The sequence below is a fragment of the Dermacentor albipictus genome, chromosome 5, assembly GCF_038994185.2.
Source record: "Dermacentor albipictus isolate Rhodes 1998 colony chromosome 5, USDA_Dalb.pri_finalv2, whole genome shotgun sequence".
Lineage (NCBI taxonomy): Eukaryota > Metazoa > Arthropoda > Arachnida > Ixodida > Ixodidae > Dermacentor > Dermacentor albipictus.
This window is the reverse complement of record NC_091825.1, coordinates 144,095,242-144,117,034: the sequence shown is the minus strand read 5'-3', so window position 1 is coordinate 144,117,034 and position 21,793 is coordinate 144,095,242. Positions and strand designations below refer to the sequence as shown.

The 21,793-nt window shown below is 45.0% G+C and overlaps 1 protein-coding gene across 6 annotated transcripts in view; it reads right to left on the bottom strand.

Annotated features, from left to right (window-relative positions):
• LOC139060177 (organic cation transporter protein-like) overlaps positions 1 to 20,960 on the bottom strand; it is a 28,721-nt gene extending 7,761 nt beyond the window's left edge. Inside the window, exons 1-9 of one of the 6 annotated variants that reach the window (XM_070539113.1) lie at positions 20,780 to 20,960; positions 16,824 to 17,486; positions 15,419 to 15,522; positions 9,684 to 9,838; positions 6,441 to 6,609; positions 5,585 to 5,711; positions 3,949 to 4,058; positions 3,592 to 3,806; positions 2,554 to 2,735 (exon numbers count right to left, since the gene is read on the bottom strand). In XM_070539113.1, coding sequence (XP_070395214.1) covers positions 2,554 to 2,735; positions 3,592 to 3,806; positions 3,949 to 4,058; positions 5,585 to 5,711; positions 6,441 to 6,609; positions 9,684 to 9,838; positions 15,419 to 15,522; positions 16,824 to 17,243 — 1,482 coding nt within the window. In that variant the 5' untranslated portion in view covers positions 17,244 to 17,486; positions 20,780 to 20,960. Of the gene's footprint in view, positions 1 to 2,553; positions 2,736 to 3,591; positions 3,807 to 3,948; positions 4,059 to 5,584; positions 5,712 to 6,440; positions 6,610 to 9,683; positions 9,839 to 15,418; positions 15,523 to 16,823; positions 17,487 to 17,621; positions 17,764 to 17,799; positions 17,951 to 17,986; positions 18,142 to 20,779 lie in introns of those variants that run through there. The other 5 variants (XM_070539107.1, XM_070539111.1, XM_070539109.1 and 2 more) reach the window with 5 other exon arrangements.
• Positions 20,961 to 21,793: the final 833 nt, after the last annotated feature.

Genomic DNA, 21,793 nt, shown 5'->3' with positions numbered 1-21,793 from the left:
GGAACCAGCTTACGGGTCCAGCCAACAACGTCCCCCCCCCCCAAAAAAAAAAAAACTCAGTGCCCTTCCACTCTGCGAAGAAGGATGACTAACGAAGCTGATTATATGGGCTCCCTTAATGGCAACCTGCACCTCCGCTGCGGGTCGGGCCAGCATTTTTTTCTACACGTGAACACGATAGTGGGGAAAGTAGCCCTTGACAGCTTCGCTGTAAAACAGTGCCACGAGGGATACACCTAGAATTGGGGTCGCAGTTTCAGTAGGAAGCGTAGGAAGGCTGTCAGCACACGTGGCATATGTAACCATGCAATCTGAGTGTTGTTACGCTGCAAAAAGCTCATCACAATATCCAGATCATCGTTCTCGGCATGGCCACCTCAGGAAAGTCCATCATGCCGGCTACATATTGGACGACAGTAAAGGCGATTGGAAATTCTTAACACTTCTGCTGTTTCCAGAAATATGCTTCGCCTTCAGGTATCACAGCCTCTAATGGCCTTTCCGAGGGAGAAGGACGTCATTCACCGCGTCTAATACTGAGTCGGCACCACCGACACACCTACCCTTTTCCCAATTTCTTTCTCATTAACTAGGCCGAAGCACCATTATATGTCAATGAAAGTTCGGTAATTAATTAATTAATTAATTAATTAATTAATTAATTAATTAACTAATTAATTAATAATTACTTAATTAATTTCTCGCTTAATTGCGGCTGAGTCCCCAAAATGCCGGTAGAGATCTTTGATGATAAAATACCGCAGTGCCCACGCTTTTTCGCCGAAAGTACTCGGCAGATTTTTCCGCCCATCGCTTCTAGACTGTTCGCCTCTCTCAGTATCCATGCTGAACCCTGATTTTAGTGGTTCGCTCTTTGAAGTTTTCTATCTGGGCTTAACTGGTGTGATGCTGTCTGCACATACCCTTGTAACTGTTACGTCTCGCTGATTTCAAGCAGAGAAATGGCGTCATATTTCAATACTGCTACCGCGTTTCGAAGTGCTATAAACTCGGTCAAACAGCGCTTCATGCGAAGCAAAAAGATAAAAAATAAAAGCAGCTATAGGTGTACGGCAGTCAGGCCTGTACGACTGCGAGAGGAAACAGATTACAAATATCTCGAGTCTTCCTAGTTCTGTACTGTAACCGAATTTCGAAACTGCGTTGTGTTTCTTCTGCTTCGCGTCTAATCTTATATCCTGCTTCATATTAAATGTGCTCACCCTGCAGCGTAGGTACCTCTTTACTGCACGGCGTAGCGGGGCGCCGTATAGTTGTTTTTTTATGTCCTGTACGGGTCCACCTGTCGCAACGCTCAATTGGTGCGTGCGTAGGTTTGTCAGCCTCATCGCTCCCCGGGGTAACGACTCGGATAACTCGCTGCGCGCGCGGAGTCCCGAACGCCACCAGCTTCGCCTGACTCTCTCTCTCTCTCTCCTTCCCTCCCTCTCAGTTTCATTCTGTCCAGCATGTCTTTCTGTAACACCTAGGATTGCGTTTAGCTTTGCGCGCGCACGAACCCTCCTTCTCTGACGGCTTCGCATCGTCCGTCCCTCCTCGGCCTACTCCTTTCAATCTCCACTGCGAGGCGGATAACTGTTATCGTGCCACACACGGAAGTCACACCACTGTATATAATCTACGTGGAAATTGGTGCATACCGTGTGTGGTTTATGATAACAGCGGCCTCGGGAAGAAATGGGACGCGGCTGTGATTGAAGAAGTTCGGAAGGTGGGAGACGAGTACCAGGAAAAAGAGGCGAAAATACTACAATGATGAATGCATATATATATATAAAGCCAATTATTTCGGAATTTTCGAAACGTAGGTTTCACGTAGCGTTTAGCTAATGCTATAAAACTAAACGCGATGCGTACAATTGTTTTTTATTGTCATCTATATGGAACTTTGTAGGGTCATGCAATGTTTTTATTTATGCAATATGGCGGTAACAACAGTATGGCTATTTAATGCTTACGTTTATGGCGCTATATGCACCGTTCGCAAGCTAAGCCGAAATGCCAATGACACTTCGCGCGGTTGTACACGGCGAGAAGTCGACGCATGCGATGCCACGAGGGCGAAGGTGAGTTTGTAGAAGTGAAGAGTGGCGATGGCGGATGCATACTGAGAGAGAGAGAGAAGTACGACGTGCAAGACGGCGGTAAGCTTGACTGCTTATCATTGTTATACATTTTTCATTTTTCAGTTTTGTTCTTGCGTCCAGGGCATAATGGCGATTGGCGCGCGCACACGTGGTCCCGGGCGCATGCGCTACGCGCCTATCGGACACGGCAGCAACCACGGTCAGGAAGTTCTGGATTGGCTTTGTTAAGAAAGCTTCGGTTTGATAAACGACGAAAGATACAATGGTGTTAAGGAGCGAGCTCCCCCCCCCCCCCCCCCTTTTTTTTTGTTTTTTTGCACACGGTACAAGTGGATAGTTTCGTAAACAAAGCAAAGAAGAAGAAGCAAAAGAAAAATCGTAGGTTTATAAGGTAGCAGGGAGTCGAGTAGGGGAGTAGAAACAAAAAAAGGTGCAGGCCACTCACGAGGTAGATGATGTAGGGCATGCAGATGCTGAAGGCCGACGAGAAGGCCGAGGAGGCGCCCAGTGCGAACGCGCGCAGTGGTGTGGGCATTACCTCGGCGGCCTGCTGGTACATGATCATGAAGGAGGCCGCGCACGCGAACTTGGCCACCAGCGACGCCGTGACGCCGGCGACTACGGCCTCTGCAATGGACGTGAATGACGCTCTGTTTGTTCGGGCGTGCACTTCAATGAGAGAGAGAGAGAGAGATTAACAGCGGTCACTTTATCACTGGCCGTTCATGCGGACACAAAACTGAGAACCGACAAAAGCCAAGGAAGGCGTAAGCCGGATGAGCATAACCACAAATCTTTTTTATTAGACGCAGCAAAACGCGTGCGTGGGACGCGCAGTTGTGCAGATACTAGATTATGGACCGCAATATTACGTCTTAACCTAAAGCAATGTGCTGTCGATATCATAAAAAACAAAACAAGATAGAGTTGTTAGTGACTAGGGCATTCTTCAGTTAATCTACGTAAAAGCCTTCTTACAGCCACTGTTATAACATATAAGGGCATATTACTAAGCGAATATTTTCGAATATTTTTTCATCCTGTAGTGATGGGTGGCCCGTCACCACTGCTACGATACGTCAGAGTGCTGCTCTGGCATCGTTGCCTGTCTGAAGGTTCTCGACATCATTTCGTCGATGAACCAAATGTCAGCTTTCGCTTGCATGTGCCCTTGTGCAGATGAGCAGAAGAACATATTTCAAGCATGTTTCCGGATTACTAAATGGTTGCAGGCCTGCGTTGGACACGCAGCACAGTCGCAACGTAAGCTGGAGGAGCGGCTCCATAGGAGCTCCATTTTAGGCAGCACACAATAGAGGGTCTTCTCTAGAGGTTCTGTGGCACATAAATAACTGTTGAGAAAACTCATTAAAGGTGAAGGACCGTTTCATTTTGTTCGTGTGCGAGACCTCTAATAGTTCCTGCTTCAGGGATGGTATGGCTAATTTAAGCACGAGGACAAGAACTTTATGGAGCTGCTCACCCGTAGGTATGAAGCAGGACGCTATGCAGGCGACGCTCACGAGGAGCTGTAGCGCCACGTTGCTCCAGCGGCGACCAAAATACTCCATGGTCCACCAGCCCACCACCGAGGCCGGCAGCTCGACTAGGCCGAGCAGGAAGAAGTTGAGGAACTCGTTGCCGCTCATGTTGGTCACGTTGATGTGCAGGCCGTAGTAGGCGCAGCCGTTGGCTACCCTGCGTGTGTGCGCACAAGGCTGGTAAAGCATCGCCTCGTAGCACCTCCAGGGGGCGGCACTTGAGAACGGTATACGAGGGAAGGTTGGAAGATCGAGTAACGGCGCGTAAGACACAGGTGACCTGTGTCGCGACTACTTACCAGCTTACGGTGATGATGAGGATGTTCCTGCGGATGCGAGCTTTCCGGAATAGGTCAAACGTCCTAGCGGCTGCAATTTCCTTTTCTTCGGCAATCTTCGTTTGTACTTTCTTGAAAGAAAGGAGGAAAGAACTACGTGCAGATTAAAGTAATGAAAAGATCAAAATAAAGGAACAAGCAGAAAAAGGTCGCTTAGGGGAATAAATGTTAAGGTTTGTTCGTTATTTTCGACAGCATTTCCGCAAGCGGATTCGCGAAACAATACCCGTGGTGCCTTCAATAAATATGTCAAATCGAGCTTGGTAGAGCCTAAGCGAGGGGAATGATGCATGGAGGTTGCAGAGACGAAAGCGCTGTACCACGTATTGAATGCTGCTGCGTAATCTTCATGAAATACCAGCTAAAAATGCGAGAAAAGAGAATGTTGTGACAGAAATGCCAGCAGGTGGGCTGGTGCTCTTAATTGCCCCATAATGGGATTTCACGAGCGCCTGTGACAAGCCTAAACTATAGTGAACGTTATTCGTAGTTTTTATTGAAGTGTAAAAATGATAAGCTAGAAGGAAATGATACTGGACGATAAAACAACTTGCTGCCGGTGGGATCCGAGCCCACAACCTCCGCAATACGCGTTCATTACACTACCAACCTGTGCTAAAGGTGGCGGCTGTTCCCGCATCCACATTTTTGGGTACTTATCTAGCACGCCTCGCAGTGTTAGCCAGCGCCACTCCGGCCATCGCGACGTATGAACAACCATTTGATCGAAGGCATCGCGTAGTACGTCAACATTTAGGAGCAGGCAGCTGAATAAAAAACTCTTGTATGCTACATGAAGGCATCAAACACCTGCCGGAGTCGAGACGCTCGCTTTGCAATGAACGATGAGAAGGGGTCCGATTTTCGTTACCGCGGTCTCTTGGTCTCCCTTCTTCTTTATATATACATATATATATATATATATATATATATATATATATATATATATATATATATATATATATATATATATATATATGTATATATATATATATATATATATATATATATATATATATATATATATATATATATATATATATATATATATATATATATATATATATATATATATATATATATAGTCATATCATAAGAAGCCAACAAACACTGACACCAAGGACAACATAGGGGAAATTACTTGTGCTTAGTAAATGAAATAAAGAAACGACAAATTAATGGAAATTAAAGTGGATTAAAGTGGAAGTGGATCCACTTTAATTTCCATTAATTTATCGTTTCTGTATTTCATTTACTAAGCACAAGTAATTTTCCCTATGTTGTCCTTGGTGTCAGTGTGTGTTTGTTGGCTTCTTATGATATGACTAATAAATATCGGGCCCCTCGGTTAACCCCTTTCTTCTTGTATATATATATATATATATATATATATATATATATATATATATATATATATATATATATATATATATATATATATATATATATATATATATGAACTTTGCAACGCTAACACAATTTTGCTAACCTCTTTGGCGGGTATGTTAGGAGTCTGCATAAACGGCACGTTTACTTCGACGATGAGTACTGTCGACGGATGAGCGGTCGACATCTGAGGAAAAAGTTGGTGACCTACCGTAAGATCCGTCTCCAGATCTGCCGGCACTTCCACGCCGTTGGTTTTTGCGATCCGCTGGAGAATGGCCATTGTGTCTTTGATTTTGTTCTGGGACAGAAGCCATCTGGGTGATTCCGGAATGAGTCTACGATCAAGTGAAAGAAAGTCAGTCTCTTAGCGTAACAGGAAGCATTATATTTCCATTATTTGTACCAGTAAGACATTTCCGGTTAATAAAAAAATAAATTGATGAAGAATTTAATATCATGCGTACACCATACTTTAATACAAGGATTTCTGAACCAATAGCCATAGCCGACAGGACAGCATCCGGTCCAATGCGCAATTGCGTATACAAATCATATGCTGAGAAAACAGGAATAATTTATCAGGATAAGTACTTTCTAGTTAACAGTGTGCAAGGTTCCGCCACGTGAAGCACGCAACCATTCACGGCCGTCTGCTCCCGGTTTTAGGCAGAGAAAGGTGGGCCAGAGTTATACACACAAACTGTCTCGAAAATTGTACTGAGTTCTAATTTCCCTGCCTTTTGTTAAGGAAGGCATTAACGTTCTCCTCGTTCTGCTCTACGTATGTGGATCATGCTGTGGCCCGAGCTCTGTCTTTCTACAGCGGAACAGCGGTGATTACGGTGCTTCAGTGTCATCTACATCCCGTCACCTTACGACCAAGATATGTACAGAATACAGCGACGAACGTTGCCCACATTTTCGACACCATCAAAGAGACTTCTCAGTCAATCGACCACACGATGAACGTCAGCAACCCGCACTACAGGGCTCAACTATTTTTCGCGGTCGCTCGGCAAAGATTTCCTCGGCGCAGGATGGCGAAGAAGACGCGGCGGCCTCACTTGTAGTAGAAGAGGTTCGGTATGGCGCACGAGGAGCAGATGATGCCCAGCAGGATCCAAGAGCGCGACAGGTAGGCGATGAGCGGCAGTATGCACAGGCCCACGGTCCAGGAGATGCAGCAGACGCCCAACATCAGGGTGCGCTGCTGGGGACCCACCAGCTCCAGCACTGCGGACACGAGCGAGGCACGGGGTGACCATCGTGCAAGTCGTCGTCACCATCGATGTCGGCGTGAGCGAGCTTTTCCCTGCGCGCCACTTTGCATGCCAGGGGCTACACCGTACGGGAACGGAAGATGCACGCCGACGTCGGACGATGTGCATGGGATGATGTGGGGCGCCCGAATTTCGGATGCTACGAGCACCCTTCTACCTGCACTCCGCGTCGCAGTACTACGGCACTGGTGTGGTAGTCTGGTGTACCGTCAATTTAAGGAATGTTGTCGTGTGAATCGAAGCACTGGATTGATGTCGGCATGAGCGAGCTTTTTCTCAGCCTCTGCGCGCCAAAAGTGATACCTGAGGAACAAACCTAAAGGACACAACTACAAAGCTGTACTGACGTGACACTCAACTTATTGTATTTTTCGTTAAGGTCCAAATTTATTACAAACATTAGAAAAATAATGCTGGCAAACGCCAGGATGCCTTAAGTAATTTACTATAATACTCGTCTGTAGGAACGCGTTCTTGTTTTTGTTTCTGTGGCAAGGAGATGGATGCGTCATGACGTCATTTTAACCGGGAGCTGTCACGTGATAGAACTATGCGTTTTTTACCAACGAGTTGCATAAAGCCGCACATGTAAGTGTTTCACTCTGCGTTGACTTCGAAACGGCCGAGATGTAGGAAAGAAAGAGACAAACTTCCGTACGCGCGTGCTATTGCTAAAACGCCGATGATGAAAAATATTAAGTCGAGCTAGATTGAAAGATTAGGCTGCCGTTATAACGAATTCGTCAATCTTAGTCAAGACAAAGCTTTTGTAAGCGATAAAAATGACGAGAACGGAAAATTGATGTGACGCTACCTGTTGTGGACTATCGTATTGCTTTGCTTCTTCTACGTAGTTTTGTTATCCGTACTAGGCTGCAGCTAGGGACTCAAATGCACTTGTTTACATGTTTTACTCTGGACCGTATGCAAGGAATAAACTTCAATTCAATTCAACTCACATGACTTCAGCACTGGCTGATTCTCAGGGACCGGCATAGAGGGAGCTCACGTGGAGATTATGCAACTCGTCCGCTTTGGCGTGAGGGATAGAAATTGAGGAGCAGCAGCAGAACCTTCGGCGGCGATTTCCCACGCAAGACAGCGGTGTATTGGCACACAGAAAACGGTGACAGACTACTAGGCGAATGATCTATCGATGTAGCTCGAGTTATTATTCTCCTTTAGTGTCCCTTTAAGGGGAGGCATGGGTCTTTGATCAGGCGTATTTAACATCTTCGAGGTACGGTGCTGAGAACTTGTACGTATATGTAATGTTATGTGCTTATTTCAGGCCCTTAGTGTTTGTCTCCTTTGGTTCTAATTTTATGCAAGCGTCATTAATTATTTTCTGAAAATATTTGTAAAATATTTGTTTTTTAGACTTCACTAAACATGCTATCGTTGGCTTCTGTATGATTCAGGGAATGCCGTAAGAACAAGCTTATTGCGCTGCCTCACCTAGAACACGTTTTGCGAGGTTTTGAAGTTGAAACTCGAAAGAGTGTTTTTTTTGTGTGCTTAACTTTGAAGTATCGCAACTCTTCTTCTAGGTAAGATACATCAATAACGTTGTCTTACGGCATTTCTTGAAGCATACAAAAGTAACTGATATCCCCTTTAGCGAAATCTAAGGAAGATATATTTTGCAAATGTTTTCAAGGTATTGTTTAAAAGAGGCTCACATAAAAGTAGAACCAGAGAAGGTAAACAAAATGGACTGCACCTTCAAAATAAGCACATACCATTACATATATTTACAAGTTTTCAGCTCCACATCTCGAGGAATAATTTTTTTCTAGAACCAACTTCCTCCATTAAAGAAGGCTTACATGTAATTTATGTAGATATAAAAACATATAAGGTAATAATTTTCCTTTTAGTTATATTATAATACGCATATAACGGGCAGTGTTGCCAATTACTTTTCGAGCGTGTCACTAAACTGAGATAAAGAATTCGCGAAATTTTGCTCTAATGTCGCTAAAATTATCGCTAAAACTGTCGAGTGAATATTACATAATGTAGGCGTTCTGGAAAATAATATAGGCTAACGTGGTGTAATGCATCTGCCGAAACATTTCACTTTTGTATAGTGTGGGTGCAGGTGATAACAGCGGATACCCTGCGTTTACCATTAGATTATAACGGCACTAATCTAGCACGGCTTAAAGAAACACGGGTCACCTGACTTTCCGAGCAGAAAGACGCACTTGGTCTACGTTATACGCGTGCCAATTGTTTAGTTTTCAGCGCTTGTGAAGGCAGAACAAAGTTATGCAATGCGGTTTGTGTCATTTTGGTAACACGACAATAACAATTACATAGCCTTTATACGAGTAAAATACTGCGTTGCACCCCTTGATCCCCCTGAAGACTCAACGTGGTATCGATTTATCCGAAAAGCACGACAAAGGGAGGCGGTATGTTCAGATTCGCGCTAATAAGCCTAGCCGATCCAATATTTAGGCCTTTCTACCCTTGTTCTGTCCCGTATAAATCAGCTGCTGCACTTATGAATCCCACGATAAAGTGTATTGAGTAAGTTCCGTTAATATAGTTTACTGCTAAGTTTATGACGTCCGAAAATCAACGCAATTAGTGAAACTGCCGCACCCGCAGCGTAAGACTTTTTTTATTGAGCTGTATAAAAAGATAACAAAAGTACCTTCGGGTGAGAATGTGAAGCCTGTTCTTCTTGGCACAGTTCACCTTGCAGCGTAAGGCCTACATAATGCAAACCATCGCTCCGTCATCTTCACAGAGTCCATGCACCATACAGCCTAATGCGCTTAACTTTTTTTCATAGTAAACTGCGTTCTAGAAAGTTATTATTGAACGAATTGTGTTAACTTATAAGCCGTTAAATTGTCGCCATTCGTTCGGTTACATCTCTAAAAAATGTCGGTGGTCGCTAAATCGAAAATTCATCGCCAAACAGATAAAAATGTCGCTAAATCTAGGGACAACATCGCTAAAGTGTCAAAAATGATAGCGGGTAGTAGGCGTCGAAAAAATAAAACAACTCACAAATAATATAGGGCAGCTGGAATATCTGCGGCATGACGCTGGCGTTCATGAAGCGCAGCATGGCGAAAGCGATGAAGTTGGTCACCAGGATGGAGGAGAGCCCGAACGCAGTCGCGATGAAGACGGTCAGGAGGAATACCGGCTTCCGTCCGATTCTGGAAAATACCGCCATGCAGTGGATGTTTAGGGCTTGGTTAGGGTAGGTTGTTGTATGTACTTAATGTACCGAGTATCACTATGTATGGTAAGCATCTCTTTAGCGTTGACTCCGACACAAACACACACACAGTGTAAACTTCAGGCATGCCACACGGACACCAGAAAGTAAAACGTAAATATTGGCCGCTATAAATATGGCAAGACAATTACTCGCTATGCGCAAGCGTAATCGTTGCGAATTGCTGCATTCATAGCGCACTAGTTTGTTGAAAACATCAATTTCCAAAGTCGCAAAGCCATTCGAAGCTAGAAGGACAATGCTTAGGCAAATCCACGTACTCCCCATCATTCTGAAGCTGGAATGATGTTCTGCAAGCTGTAAAATTTTGCCATTATGTCGAATTCGCATTATTGTAGGCTCTGATTGGCCGAGAGGGCTACTACGGGCTGTCTGATTGGCTCAGAATGTCGCCATTACAGAATTTGACGATGTCCAGAATACCATCCCTGGCTGAACCACCATCTTTGCGACTGCCGAAGTCACTAACGCCATAGTTCCTTCTGGTAAAATTTGTTGGATGCTTTGTGAATTAAATAGCTCTCTTGGACCTTGGTGCTCGTTCAAGCCTTGCTTCAAATCGTTGCAGCGTTTTCGCTTGTTTAGGCAACTCTTCACCATGGCTCCGATATCCCCCTCAGTACCACTTTTCTTTACATACGAAAGTTTGAAGTTCCTGTGGTTGAAGGCAGGCTCCCAGCAAGGCCTTTACCTTAGCTTCCTTTATCTGATCTCCTAGAACCTTTAGAATTTTGGACTGTGTTGAATAAAGTTACGGCAGGTGACAGACCTTGCGTTTCCGGGGTACGTTACGATACTTTCATTGTCCCGTGCGACAGTTGTATCTTGCTACCCGTTCTTTTGTGGAGATTACGTGGTCGTTTTCTTTTGCGGAACAGGCCACAATATAAGAAAGCCGATTGAAAAAGGGAACATTATATATATATATATATATATATATATATATATATATATATATATATATATATATATATATATATATATATATATATATATATATATATATATATATATCGACCTTCTGAGTGCAGCGCCAGTAAATCCTGTGAGCTATAGCATTGGGCAAAAAAAAAATGAAGACACGGGGGCGAGGACTGACTTTGCATAAGGATTTGATTTGCATGAGCTCCCATGTTCGGGTCTCTGGGACTGCCGGGAGGATTATTAAGGAATGTCCTGGTTCCGCCATCGATTGGTATTTGCATGCATTTTGGGAGCCCAAAGCCCCGTCGTTTGAGATGTGCGGGGAGGGTATTTGAATAATTTCGTCCGCGCACAGTTTTGAGATCCTATTCGGGTCTTGCCTGGCAAAGTTCCCGAGTCCCCTTTGAAGGAATCGGCAGAAATAAAACTAAAAATAAGAAATGACAGAAAGAAAAAAAAGAAGAGAACTATGGGGACATGGTTGAAAATTCTCGCCTCATTTCAGCGGTTTCTGTTTGTGAGTATGCGGGGGTGAAGGCGGCAGACTATGGCCACGCGATGGCTTTCCGAGTGCAGCGTGTACCAGCTGCGTGCGGCGGTCGAAGGGCCCGCCAGTTTTCTGTCCGACTAATTCTGCACTTGATAGCGTTCAACTTCATTGCGCTTAGTCATTTGATCAAGCTCGCTCGCTGTGGCAGATGCCTTGATCACTGGCCAACGATCTCTGGAGTTTAAGAAAAAGTTTGAACCTTTATTTGAGGGCTTGATTGAGATGTGATTGACCCTCATGACGAGGTAGATCGACAGAGGTCTTCCAGTACACTTTCCTGTCTCAAAAGCCAACTGTTCCCAGTGGACGTTATATTGGGCCCTTGAATAGACTGTGAATCTAGTTCCGAGGCCATTTAGCTTTTATTTGATTTTTCGAAACATTGGCGGATCGTGCGCATATGTAGGAATCGGTTATAGCGAAGCTTTCATTGATGCTTTCTGAGATGTGGTCACTTCACTTCTTCTTCAGTGTTTGTCCCCGTAGCCGAACGCCCCTCGCTGAGCGTTCGCTCTTGTTCCATTCTGTTCACTTCACTTGTTTCTGCGCACTAGGCTGCCTTATATGCCAAATTCTGCACTTATTGCCTCTCGTTCTGCATATACAGGGTGTTTCCGCGAACACTTTCAAAAATTTTTAATGGTTTCCTGTGGCAGATAGCTCAATTCTAGTCTACTCGAAGCGAAGGACCCTACTTGCAGAAAAAAACTGAAATGCAAAATCGGTTAATTAACAGGAATTCCATAATTAACTTTTAAGCTAATTATTTCATGACCCATATTGCAATTTAAAAATTCTAGCAGTGGACCTCGCAAGGCGGATCCACTTGGAAGGAATTCTCAGGACGACACCAGTTGCGAGATATAAATTCCCGAACTTTGCGGAGTGATGTATTGGCGTTCCAGTTACTTATGTGCTTCAGTGCATGAAACAACGTTTCGTTAACTATCAACTGGAGACAAGAACTACTTCTCACTCGGCGTATTTCGGATATTAGAAAAGCGTTTGACTCCGTAGATCACAGTATACTATTACGAAAATTAGAACATTATAGCTTTAGAGGACAAGCACTTGACCCTTTTCGCAGCTACAAACAAACTAAACGTTAGCTATACGTGGTAGTGAGAGGAAAATAATCTTCACTAAAGACAGTAAAAACGGGCGTTCCACAAGGATCAGTACTGGGTCCAGTACTCTGCTCTCTTTTCATCAACGATTATCCTAGATCACTCAGATTTTCTCATTCTATCTTATACGCGGATGACACACAGCTCTGATAATTCCACGACAGTCACTACAGGAAGCAGAAGAAATCGCTCAAAGTGAGCTGCATAATACTTTAACATGGTTTGAAGCTAATAAACTTGTTTTAAACTCCGAAAACACCAGGTATGTAGTATTTGCTTTTAACCGAAAAACTACTGCTACTAAATGTAACTTGTATCTCCGAGATACACAAATACAACAAATTAGTAGTCATAAATATCTAGGAATAAGCCTTGACTCGTCGCTACGCTGGGCTCCACGTATTGAAGAAGTAACTAAAGAAATGTTTTTGGTTCTTATACCTTATTGAAGGCACGCAAACATTTCCATCCTCAAACATTACCTTTAATTTAGCTCAGCATTTTTCATTGTCATTTAACATATTGCATAGAATCTTGGGGTTTCGCCTTCGCCTCGTACGTTGATCCTTTAGTTAAAATTCAGAAACGTGCTGTGAGAATAATTGCATCGGCCACAAAGGACGCGTCCTCTGCACACCTTTTTGCAAAGTTAAATGTAGTGCCACTTATTCAAGCACGCAACTATAACACAGCTATACTAATCCACAGAATAGTAACCGCGAACGAGCCAGATCTATGATCAATATTTCACACGCCTACAAGGGACACTAGACAAGCTGAGAATAATAAATTTAGCTTGCCAAAAAGGCATAATGTATACGGCCAACGTTCCCTGTCATTTATCGGTGCAAAAATCTGGAATGAAATACCCAGCTTCATAAGAAAACTTTCAAATGCTGTTCCGTCATGAAAACATCACTTTAAATCGTATATATAAGATAAATGTCTTTTGCTTTTTACTTTGGGTTGCAATTTATACTGACGTTTACGCCTCACACCCTCTCCCCTTTAGAACCCCACCTATATATACTATGGCGAGGAAAGCGTACGTCGCCTTGAAGAAGACAGAAGACAAGTCCACTTGTCGAAACGTTGGCTCCTGCATTCACCTTGTTCACGTTTTGCTCACTGTCAATCATATTGCATTACACTATGCGGGAATAAAGATTTTCTTTCTTAAAAAAAAAACACTTCTGTAGTGTTCATGATAGTTTATGGAGAGCGCACGCGTGACACTCATCAAATTTCATAATGCGCGCTCTCTCTCTCTATCTCTTTTCTTTTTGTTGTTGTTGTTGTTGGGTGTATTGTGATATATTTACATTTACTCACGCGAGAATATGTAGCCGGCACCAACTCCGAGTGGCCAGCATCTCCTACAGTCAGACAAGTGAACCGAAGAAACGCTCTTATCCGGGAACGACTAAAGCTGTTCGAATTAACTTCGTCTCACTTCTTCAAAGAAGTCATATTCTAGTGACATTTCTGGTCAGATTTCTTATGTAGGCCCTCACCTGGTTAACAAAAAGTGGCGACTAGCTCTCCCTCCCCCCTCATTCATTCATTCACAAAACTTTATTAGTGTCCTGAAGCCCCCCTCTCCGACCTATATATATTTTGAAGATTGATAGCACAATTTTAAGCCTTTATCTAAATTACTCGATGAGGCGGTCCTTAATTCTGCGAGAAATGAAAATGTGCAATTGAATAATTAACGTAGTTACGATAATTATTTTTTAAAATTGATTTACGCCACATATTTCAATCTACAAATTAGAGCCCCTGAGTTCTCACGGCGTATCCACTTGGAACGAATTCTCTGGACAGCACCAGTTCCGAGATATTAATTTTCAAAGTGTCTTACGAAATGCACTGGCGTCCAAATTACGTGTTTAAGAAACTGCTGTTTTATGCATTGAAGGATGAAAGTAACCGGAACACCAATGCATTTCGTAGGACACCTTGAAAATTGATATCTCGGAACTGGTGCGGTCCAGAGAATTGGTTCTAAGTGGATACGCCGTGAGAACTCGGGAGCTATAATTTGTAGATGGAAGTATGTGGCGTAAAGTAATGAATCGATGAGTTAATATTCGTCAATACGTTAATTATTCAAGTGAACATTTTGATTTCTCGTAGGCCGTGCAAGCGCTTTTGCGCTTCTTGCGATCTACCGGCCTGTGTGAACGACTTTAACTGGAACGCCTTTTGTGTGTGTGTCTCCATGTGTGCGCGTTCGGTTTTTTTTGTTTTTTTTTGTGTTTTCCTCTCTGTCATCTTTCTAACCCCTATCCCCCATCCCCAGTGTAGGGTAGCAAACCGGAGACTCATATCTGGTTAACCTCCCTGCCTTTCCTCTTCATTCTCTCTCTCTCTCTCTTGATTTCTCGTGGAAGTAATGGCCGCCTCATGGAGTAATTTGGATCAAGGGTTAGAATTGTGCTATCTTCCATAGGCAATCTTTAAAAAAAATTGGTGCAACTAAAAAAAAAAACCTGTATTTTAACTACCATAGAAAAAAGAAAGAAAAGGCAGAAAAAGAGAACGAGTACATCATGGGGGCAACCTTGTAATTCTGCAACAGAGGAGTACTCGGCTATCCATAAGCTCGACTTTCTTTCTTTCTTCTTTCTTTGGTAATGGAGATATTGCGTGAACGCTCCTTTTTTATTACGCGGAAAGCTTTCACATTAACACATGTAGATCAGATAGCAAAATAAACAACGTAAGTGGCATAGAACTAAAATAACGATATGCTTATCAATCAATCAATCAATCAATCAATCAATCAATCAATCAATCAATCAATCAATCAATCAATCAATCAATCAATCAATCAATCAATCAATCAATCAATCAATCAATCAATGCATTTTCACTCTTTTCGCTAGCTCACCTGTCAGACAGCGTCCCTAAGAGGACGGTTCCAATGGCGCTGCCGACGCTTCCAAGCGTGAAGACAAGGCTAGGAAGATGGGCTCGATCGCATACCAAGTCCCACTGAAACATAAGAGTTGGATATTTCACTGGAATGAGAAAGGAAAAAGGAAAGACAAAGGGAAAGCTAGACTTCATCAATTGACAGTAGGCGCTGTTAGAGAGAGGGGAAAGAAAAAGTCACGGAGCACCAGAAGCGAGTCCAGTTTGCTGCCCTGCAAATGAGAAAGGATAAGGAAGCGAGAGGGTATAAGGAAGTGAATTGAGAGAAACAAGAAGAGAGAAATAGGAATTGTGGCGCGCACAATCGAAGATCTGCAGCTAATCCATGCATAAACGGTCGCAAAGACCTGTCGACTTAAGGAACTGCAGCAACGCTGTCGTTGCTTCCAGCGCCAGCAAAGCACACACCTATTGTCCAAGCATCCTAGCTTCCGAAAACGGTCTTGAGTCTAGCCATTACAGTAAAATGACAATACCTATAGAACACGTAAACTGAAGGCACAACCAGAATGAAGTATGAGGACTAAAGTAACCAGAATGAAGGCTGTGTGTGAATCAAATTTTTCGTCTAAAATTTACGTTATGCAGCACCGATCAATTAAAGCCTGTACCCCGTTGTGAGGGTATCTCAGAAAGCTGCCGCGTTATTTCAGCTGGGAGCTTTAGCGCAATATAAAAATGCTATGTGTAGATGAATTAAAGATGTTCTATCTTTCTCTCTTTGACAGTTTGTCAGTATTAGTGGCCAACCTAATAGCCGTTTACGTATGGTTCTTAAGAAACGGGTATACTGCCATGAACTTTGTCTGCCCACTTTGCTTACGCAAGTAGGCGCTTTTTGATGGTTGGACTGATGAATTTTATGAGCATCCCCTTTGGAACGGAATGACAACTGGCGCCACTAAGACCTTTATTTTCAAGTTCTCGTGGTGTATATTATATATCTTGAAGATCTGTTGTTTGTGTTAAAGATTGCGCAACCTTAAAGAAAAAGAAAAAAACAACGTTACTGCTCCAAATCTAATGTATTTTGATTCGGTGCAATCCCTACCGTTCCGCCAGTCATTTATTATTCTACACTGGAGTTTTATTCAACTGCCATAGGTTAGCTTTAAAGCCCAAGGTCGCGGGAAGAGGTAACTACGGCACTTGTTACTTAGAAATAGGTACTGCGAAATCCTAATAAAGCATTCTGAATAGCTTTTGCGCGATTTCCACACGCTACGCATGAATAGTCGTCACTGGCAGATCTTTTCCTGCGGCACTTGTATCTGCATCTCGAAACTATGTTCCACAGCGCCCTCTTGCGTATAAGGCATGCAGCTTATGAACAACAAAGGCAAGATGGGAAGATGTCCCACCTGCGTGGACGCTGTGCTCTCGTAGTTGGTGTCGTCGTAGGCGAATTCCGTGCAGGCCATCTTCTCCACGCCGTGATGCTCCAGCAAGCGGGTGACGTTGGCGCCCGCGTCACTGGCGCTGGCCGCCCACAGGAGACCGCGAGCCAGGCTCTCGTTGATGGAGTCCAGCGCGTACGTGCTGCAGTCGTCGTCCGTCACGAGGAACTTGCGCAGCACGCCCGGCTCGGGGGTGTCCGTCAGGTTGAACGTCAGCGCCAGGTCGGGTAGCACGCAGGAGTGTTTGGGCACGGACAGCATGAAGATCTGGTTCATGAAGTAGCCCGGCATCAGGAGGGACGCCGGCGCCAGGTATGCCCAGACGAGTAGCCGTTGGAACCGGCCGTAGCCTCCGAGCTTGTCGATCACGTCTTCGAATTCCATGGCTCGAGCTCGCCGACACTACGCGCACCGTGCAACGCGAGGCGATCCCGGGACGCCGGCGGGGAAGGTAATTTTCAGGCTGGAAGTCCGTTGTTTCGTGGTCTCATGCCCCGCGACAACAGCAGTGACTCATGCGCCGGAATTCGGACGCCGACCCGGAAGAGAGAAAGAAGTCTGCGGAAGAGAACGGCTTGTTCGTGGTCCCAGTCTTGTGGCAGTACCATTCGCAGTTGCTTGGAAATGCTGAAAAGAAAGAAGTCACATTGAGCGTGGAGTGCACTTAAAGATGGCAGAGACGCATGCAAGAGAGGATGTCATGTGGGTAACACGTCGATTGTTCGCAGCGGGCTGGCAAGGTCAGAACAGCGTGCGCCTCACCCGCCAGCACAGGAGTCGAACAGGCGGGGGTAAATGAACGTTGAGTCTACGTGCGGCGAAGGTGGACGTGCTAAAGACACTTGGGAAATGCTCTGGTTTCGCGAAGAGGGAACGAGAGGGAGCGTGCGGGCTAGTGAGCAGGAAGTAGAGGGAACAAGGTCAGTGCACCTTGAGTTACCTACGTTAAGGCCGATTCGAAGGTTGAGAAATGTTTTTTTTTTTTTCAATGCTTCGATGCTATAGCGATGGCTCGAAGCGAGCATTCGCGGCACGTTGCGTATGCAAGTACACGGCTCGTTGCGTCAAACAAGACATGTTACAAATCGGTGCCACTAACAGGACGCTCACATACACTATATACATACAAAGAGAATACTCGCCCCCGCCGTGTATCAGTGGTGTCTCGGTGACATTCATTCGCGATCTCTAAAAGGGTGCCGCAGTGTCTTGGCGACTCGCATCGTAAACTGAGCTTGGCTCTCCTGAGCGCGCTGACCGTTATCAACCGCATATTGACGCGCACCGTCGCGCACTCCTATCTGGCCGATTGCAGCTCTCGCGCAAAGATTAGCCCAGAAGGAGCGAACCACTTCAAGCAGCTTTTTCTGCTTCTCTTTGGAGTCTCCTGTGGCTGGCAATCGTACCGAACCGCGCGTACGCCGGGCAACGCGGTATATAGAGTCAACAGCCGAACGCGTTGGCTACACCGAGATATGATCCCTCCGGTCTTTAAACATACCCGTTCATCGAAGAGCGCCGGCTCTGTTTATCGATCAGCCGAGAGGCTCAATGAGAGATAGAGAGAGAGTTTCTCGAAAGCATTCTATCACTGATGGATGCTCATCTGCAAGGAGCTTATACGTCACGTGCCTGTATTTTGACACCAGGACTCCGCATCTCTCAAGATATCTTCAAGTTCTCTGCAGTGGAGGTCACGTGAACACTTGTCCCTGAATACCAAAGAGACGCTTGAGTGGGTTACTGACTATTGATCCGTGCACTTACGGTGCGATGAAAGGTTTGCAGCTTGAAATGCGGTAGGTCGGTACGTGGCCATACGCTACGAAAATTTCCGCGAATTCTGTTCTTCGGTGGCTTAGCGTTGTTAAGGCTTCTAATGTGTCACCTCGCAGAAACAAAAGTAGAGTTAGTGTCAGTTCAAGGTAGTTTCCTGTAGAGTTGTCCCTGACAATATCATTGATATTACCTCGACAGAATGCAAGTAACTTCAGATGTGAATAAATGACATTGAAACCACTAACGCGTTATGCCATTGTAAGGTTCTTTGGAAAGAAGGCAGGTCCACATGCAAATAAAAAGAAAAGAGAGAGTGACTGCGCTTTCCGCTGAACCACGCGATGAGGTGCCGTCGGGTGAAGTCTACTGGTTAGCAACTTCTCTGACACGTCACCTACGCTCCTCTAATAGGTACGCCGGCGTTTGAGTATTCTTGAAAGGATGTCGTGAACGGAACAGTAGTTGATAGACGTTCTAATGATGGGACTCTACCGCTTGCATAAGCATTCCAGCAAGAATAGGGACACGAAGAAAACAGATCTGAATATGAGGAAAGTTTATGCCTGACCACCAACAAACGCAACGATCACGTTCATTCGGTAGCCATAGTTTCCTCGTCTTGTTGACAATCTAGTTTGCGTTTGCCTGGTACCTCGTTTATTTCCTCGATTTACTTACGCTGTTTTCGTCACGTCGAATAGCTGCACAAGCTCGACCACCGGCGAGATTACGCGGTAGAAAAATTTAAATGTGGGAATGTAGTTCGGGAACGTTCACAGCACGGAGTTGAAGGCAGCAGTCAATAATCTAGTTGCACCCTCTTTCTCTCAAGGGATTGTGGATGAGCATGTTCTTTGCTTCAACGGAAACACATAGCCGGCATGTGAAGAAGCCCCTTCGCGGAAAAGAAGAAAAGTAGCCGATGTGAAGCATTGTACCGACATCTGTTAATGAAAGAGTAGTTTGGAGACCTCCGTGCTATGTTTCCGCTACTGTGACGCGTCACTGAGAATCGTCTTCGCTTTTTCTTTCTTCGTTGCTTTCACTGCGTGCCTCAAAGGTTGTCAGAATGGCGTCGTCGTAAAGATCGCATGGCGTAGCGTCGAGTGAAATAGATAGTTTTAGAAATAGCCCTTCCAAGTGGTTTAGCCTACTCAAGATTCCTGAAAACGCACTTGCGTCTTTCTTTTTCTTTCCTTTTTTGCGCCCCACCGGTAGCGTCCCATAACACTGAGTTGCACACTTCTCAAACTACCAAGTGATTTTCGTGTGTCTGTACGGAGGGTTGTTCGATGCGAATTGACAATTAACGTAGGTGGGCTTTCTTCTGCCGTTGCCGACGCTTAGGCGTTACTCTATACGCGAAAACCATAACCTATGTGCATTGACTAATTGGTACATCTATTTTTATTTTATTTTTATTTCGTGTATCCTCAGGGCCATTGGCATTGGAGAGGGGAGTGGTTACAGGCATACAAAACAAGAAAAAATAGGAAATGTGATACAAGGAAGAGGAGTATTGCAATAAAAGTTAACAAGTGTGTCTACTCATACAATGTTAGCTAAGGCGTTCTTGAAAAGCTGGTAATCTTTGTTGGTGGCTGTCAGTGCGGGAAGGTGATTCCACTCTGCTGCTGTACGAGGTATAAATGACTGGAAGAAAGCGTTAGTTCTACAAAATGGGACACCGACCTTGTAGGCATGATCTAATCGAGATGATAGGTGACGTGGGGGAGGGATTAATTCGCTACGCAGGTGTGGATGATGAAACATCTTATGGAACAGAGAGATACGAAACGCTTTGCGACGTGAGGCTAGGGATGGTAGATTAAGGCTTGATTTCATTGAAGATATGCTAGCGGTCCTGTTATAGTTGGATATTGCATATCCATTAAGCATACGGTGCAGTGACTGTGGTATTACTAGGTGATCTTGACGCCTAACACAGACCTAAACAACCCGATTTCATATACTGATTGTTTTCCACAACAGAAGGTGCTATACAGTGAACCTGCCTTGCGCTGCGCATGAGGTTCAGCCGCTTTACCACTTTATAAAGATTGGGGGACGTCGCATGAACAATCTGTTCACCTGTAAAATAGAACCAGAGACAAAAGAAAAAGAAGAGAAAAGAAACTCACGAGTCAGGTCGCGAAGAGGCGCATCCACAGTGTTCGCCGGATCAGGCGGATCCGCCGTTCAGCCGGGTCTTCCAATACTGCTCCACGATTGCATAACAACCGGACACGGCTCCAATGTACGGTAGAAACAAAGAAACGGCCCTTCGCGATGCCGTCTTGGGAACGCATATACGCCCGGGCAACAGTCCGCCAGTGTCGGCCGATTGCCTCGACCCCCACTTGCGCGACGTTCGAATAAGGAAATTGCGTGTTCGCCACCCCTCTGACGTCGCGACCTCTGATATTGCTCGCAAGCGCGGGCTTTCTAGCGGCACGTTTACTTGACACGGGCGGTCCCTGGGTTCTCGTGCGTAACGTCGTTGTCGCCGTGCCCTAGGCCGTACACACACGCGGTCACTCAGTAACGCCGCGTCGCGCGGCGGCATGGCGTCAGCCGCCAGTGTGTCGTTAGATGGTGTGCGAGCTGTTTTTATCTATAGGGCGGCCTTCTTGCGGGACAACTGAATTGTATACAGGATTGTTCGAGAAAGGCAGAGACAGAGAGGAAATGCAGGAACGTTGACTAGATGCGAGTTTCCATTTGGCTACTCTGCGCTAGGGTTGCGGGAAATAGGGAGTGGAAGCAAAGAAGAGAAAGAGAGAAAGAAATTAAAGGAATAAGGAAAAAGTATCAGGAAGGGCGTTCTTTTGTGTGACAGTGCCCGCAGTAGAGTGCGCCGAGAAAATCATCTTCTGGCGTGCTGCACCACTCGGGCAACAGGGCTCTTGTGGGAAGGAAGAATTTTACAAAATCGACAGTGGCTTAAGATCGTATCGGAATGCCGTGGGAGCGCTACTCCGCTTCTTGAGATCCACTGATCTGTGTGAACAGGAGGAGGAGGAAATAGAGAAGGCAGGGATGTCAACCAGAAATGCGTCTGGTTGCTACACTACTCTGAGGGATGGGAAAGAGGGAATAGAAAGATAAGACAGAGAGAGGGAGGGAGGGGAGGGGGAGAAAGGCCGGCGGTAAGC